Below are 4113 nucleotides of genomic sequence, written 5' to 3' on the forward strand. Positions count from 1 at the left end.
CAACAGGGCGAACAAAGGCAACAGGGCGAATGAAGGCTAGGGCGAACAAAGGCAACAGGGCGAAGGCAACAGGGCGAATGAAGGCTAGGGCGAACAAAGGCAACAGGGCGAATGAAGGCTAGGGCGAACAAAGGCAACAGGGCGAACAAAGGCTAGGGCGAACAAAGGCTAGGGTGAACAAAGGCTAGGGCGAACAAAGGCTAGGACGAACAAAGGCTAGGGCGAACGAAGGCTAGGGCGAACGAAGGCTAGGGCGAACGAAAGCTAGGGCGAACAAAGGCTAGGGCGACTTTTTCAAGCCCGACTTTGTCAAGCTAAGACTTCTCGAGAGTGTACTTAGATGTGTTTGCGTCTGATTTCTGTCCGTTCCTCTGCCCGGTGGTCACGTAGACATTGGGCCACTCCCAGGTGCCGTGATCCCACTAACCTCATCTATCCTACTCTCTCAGCTCATGGCGAGCAAGTGGTGGCGGGGGGGGGGGCTCTGGAATTGCCAGTCGGCAGTGCCGAAAGCTGAGTTCATCTCAGGCTACGCTTCCTTGCTCTCCCTTAATTTTCTTGCTCTAACTGAGACCTGGATCACAACAGAAAACACCACCACACCTGCAGCTCTGTCAGATGTGTACTCTTTCTCTCACACTCCCAGAGCTGCGAGGCGAGGTGGTGGTACTGGCCTGCTACTCTCCCCAAAATGGAAATACTCTCTTGTCTCTGTTCCACAGTTCTCCCCGTCCTCTTTCGAATTCCATGAGGTTACTGTCTCTTATCCAGTCAAGCTCACCATTGCTGTTGTGTATCGCCCACCAGGCCCTCTTGGTGAGTTCCTGGAGGAGCTTGACACATTAGTCTCGCACTTCCATGATGATGGCACAGCACTCATCCTGCTCAGTTAGAACCTCTTCTTTCCTTCCTCTCCTCCTTTGATCTTTACCACTCCTCTTCTCCTCCTACCCACAAGGCCGGCAACCAGCTGGATCTTATCTTCACTAGACACTGTTCTACTGCTAACCTCTCCGTCACTCCCCTCCAGCTCTCTGACCACTATTTCATGTCCTACTCCGTCTCGCTCTCCTATCCCCCCCTTCCTTCCTCCACCTACCAAATTGTCCCCCCCTCGGCCCCTGATTTAGAAAAAAAACCTGTCTTCACGGAAACAGTTCAGTGACACACAGGATATACGTAGAACAGATTTTTTAGCTCCAGAACCGGGAAATTATGCCTTTGTCTACATGAAAACAGCGTAAAGGTGAGGAGCGTTTCTGATAATTATCAATAAAGCGGTTTGTGGTTCTGGAGCTTGTTGGCTGTATCTCTGTAATGGTTTCACGGAGAGAAATATTGAAGATATCTTTGGAATCTGTGTCAAATTCTCTTGCTTTTTGCTATCTCGGTTGTCCGTGTTAGCTTTTAGCTTTGTGTTGTTAGCTCGGACCGGAGTGCGTAGCCAGCTGACTCATGACGAAATATATGCGATATTGTTGTAATTCTTTTTGTTGCTTATTTTAGTTGTGTCGAATTGTGTTTGGAGTGTGTAAAAATGGCTTACATGATCTTGTAGCCCAGACCTTTTTATTTAACTGGGTATATATATATACAGTATATGTGTTTAACATTCACTATATTCGTTCCTGAAAAGTGCATTGTACGACACGCTGTACGCTAAACTTTCTCTGTAAAATCGAGAGCCCCCCACCTGGGGTGCTTTCGGGCTAGATAGGTTAGAGTAGAGTAAAGTTAGAGTACAGTACAGTAGAGTAGAATACAGTAGAGTTAGAGTAGAGTCCAGTAGAATAGAGTCTGGTACCTGTAGGTTCTTCCTCCACACGTTCACAGCAGCGAAGGCCAGTTGCATCTGTTTCCTTCGAGCGTCTTTGTGTCGTTTGTAAGCGATCTCGATGAAGATGAGGAAGATCCCGGCGACGATGCCCCCGGCAACCAGCATGAACACACCTGAGGAGGACAGCCAGGTCCTTACCATCCGTACATAACCACATGTTCCGGTCTCACACCTGTCTGAAGGTCCGGTTCCTACCTGCCATGTTCTCGAAGGTGAGGGTAGCGGGGGCGTTGCTCCTGGAGTCACACTCCTGGTATCGAACCCACGTCTTGTCTAGATCCTCCATGAAGCCATTCTCATGAGAGCTGAGGAGAGACAACCAAACAGGATGAGACTTTGGCAACATGTCTGTCTTAAAAAGTGGGTAGGGTATCGGTAGGGTAGGGTACCACAAGGGTTATAGAGTGGACACCGTGGGGTATCGGTAGGGTACCACAAGGGTTATAGAGTGGACACCGTGGGGTATCGGTAGGGTACCACAAGGGTTATAGAGTGGACACCGTCTGGTATCGGTAGGGTACCACAAGGGTTATAGAGTGGACACTGTGGGATATCGGTAGGGTACCACAAGGGTTATAGAGTGGACACCGTGGGATATCGGTAGGGTATCACAATGGTATCAGAGGGAAAACGATGGGGTATCAGTAGGGTCTTCATGAGGGTATTTTTACCTGAGAATAGCCAGAGAAACGTTCTGTTTCCACGGACTGTCTTTCCTCATTCCAATCCCAAATCCGGAGCGAAAGAAAAGCTCTCCTGTTGTCACCAGATCGCACTTCTGCGATGCCTCGAACTCCAACACAGCGCTGTCCCAGATGAAGGCATGAAGCTTACTGCAGGAATAAGAGGGGGGGGGGAGGCATTAAGGACCACAGCTGTGGACAGTAACGTACATTTCTGAGAGACAGAATAAAGAGCCTACTTGTCTCTGACGGCCTGGATGGCCTCAGCGGCGCTCTCGTAGTTGTGCTTCTCCATGTGCCGGTACATGGTGCTCAGCTCCACCTGCCGTCTGAAGTAGATATCCACCGAGCTCTGCTTCACTGTGGCGTAGATGAACTTATCCGATGGGTTACGCAGCTAAAAAACAGAGAAGAGTTAACTTTGATCAAACCAGCAGCAGAGTTCAGGAAGCAGGTCACCTGATGATCGACGTCCACCGTCAGACCTCTGGAGGGGACTTACTGACTGATTGCTCCTGGTGCATTCTGGGTCACTAATATAGCAAATTAGACAATCAAAGACATGAATGATATCTGAAGCAGCAGGAATAAGTGTTCTAATGATAAAACTGTATTTTAAAAGGTCTCTGTAAAGCTCTTTGCTTGATTATATGAAGTGCTCTATGAATAATATACTAATGTGGAAACAGTGGAGACATAAAAGATGGAGCAGACGATGAGAGGTAGAACCAACTAGAATCAGTCAGAGTATTGATGGCTGTATAATAGATCTCACCCTGGGGTCATTGATGCCAGTGATGCGCTCCTCAGGCCGGTCCAACACAAGGAAGGCTGCCAGGTTGGCAGTATAGGACGCTACGATTATCATAGCGAAACCTGCCCACACCATACCCAGAATCCTCGCTGAGAAACTCCTGGGAGCTCCTGTCAGACAGACAGACAGAGAGACAGGAGTTAATAGTGTAGCAGGAAGGACTACAGGACAGGAAGTGACGTCACAGATCACCAACCTTCTCCGATCCCAGAGTTCAACAGAACTCCCCATGAGAACCACATGGCGGAGGACAGGGTGAGGGCGTCTTCTTCTTCTTCTTCACTGTTCACTTTAAACCTTCCAAACGGGCTGCAGACAAATCACATATGTGTGTATTAATATTCATATATATATATATATACATATATACATACATATATATACATACATATATACATATATATATATACATATATACATATACATATATATACATACATATATACATATATATATATACATATATACATATATACATATATACATATATATATATATATATATATATATACATATATATATATACATACATATATATACATATATATACATATATACATATATATATATACATATATACACATATATACATATATATATATACATATATATACATATATACACATATATACATATATATACATATATACATACATATATACATATATACATATATATATACATACATATATACATACATATATACATACATGTATGTATATGTATATATACATACATATATACATATATATATACATACATATATACATACATATATA

General features: G+C 45.0%; 1 protein-coding gene across 1 annotated transcript; it reads right to left on the minus strand.

Annotated features, from left to right (window-relative positions):
• Positions 1-1080: 1080 nt before the first annotated feature.
• On the minus strand, positions 1081-3664 carry LOC116379132 (glutamate receptor ionotropic, NMDA 1-like). Its single transcript, XM_031841060.1, has 6 exons — positions 3531-3664; positions 3296-3444; positions 2760-2917; positions 2509-2670; positions 2033-2142; positions 1081-1950 (listed from the first exon to the last, which is right to left on the minus strand). Exons 1-6 carry the CDS (start codon positions 3574-3576, stop codon positions 1607-1609), a joined length of 969 nt encoding a protein of 322 aa, XP_031696920.1. The 5' UTR covers positions 3577-3664; the 3' UTR covers positions 1081-1606.
• Positions 3665-4113: the final 449 nt, after the last annotated feature.

The sequence above is a fragment of the Anarrhichthys ocellatus genome, unplaced genomic scaffold, assembly GCF_004355925.1.
Source record: "Anarrhichthys ocellatus isolate YVR2014 unplaced genomic scaffold, GSC_Weel_1.0 scaffold3762, whole genome shotgun sequence".
Taxonomy (NCBI): Eukaryota; Metazoa; Chordata; class Actinopteri; order Perciformes; family Anarhichadidae; genus Anarrhichthys; species Anarrhichthys ocellatus.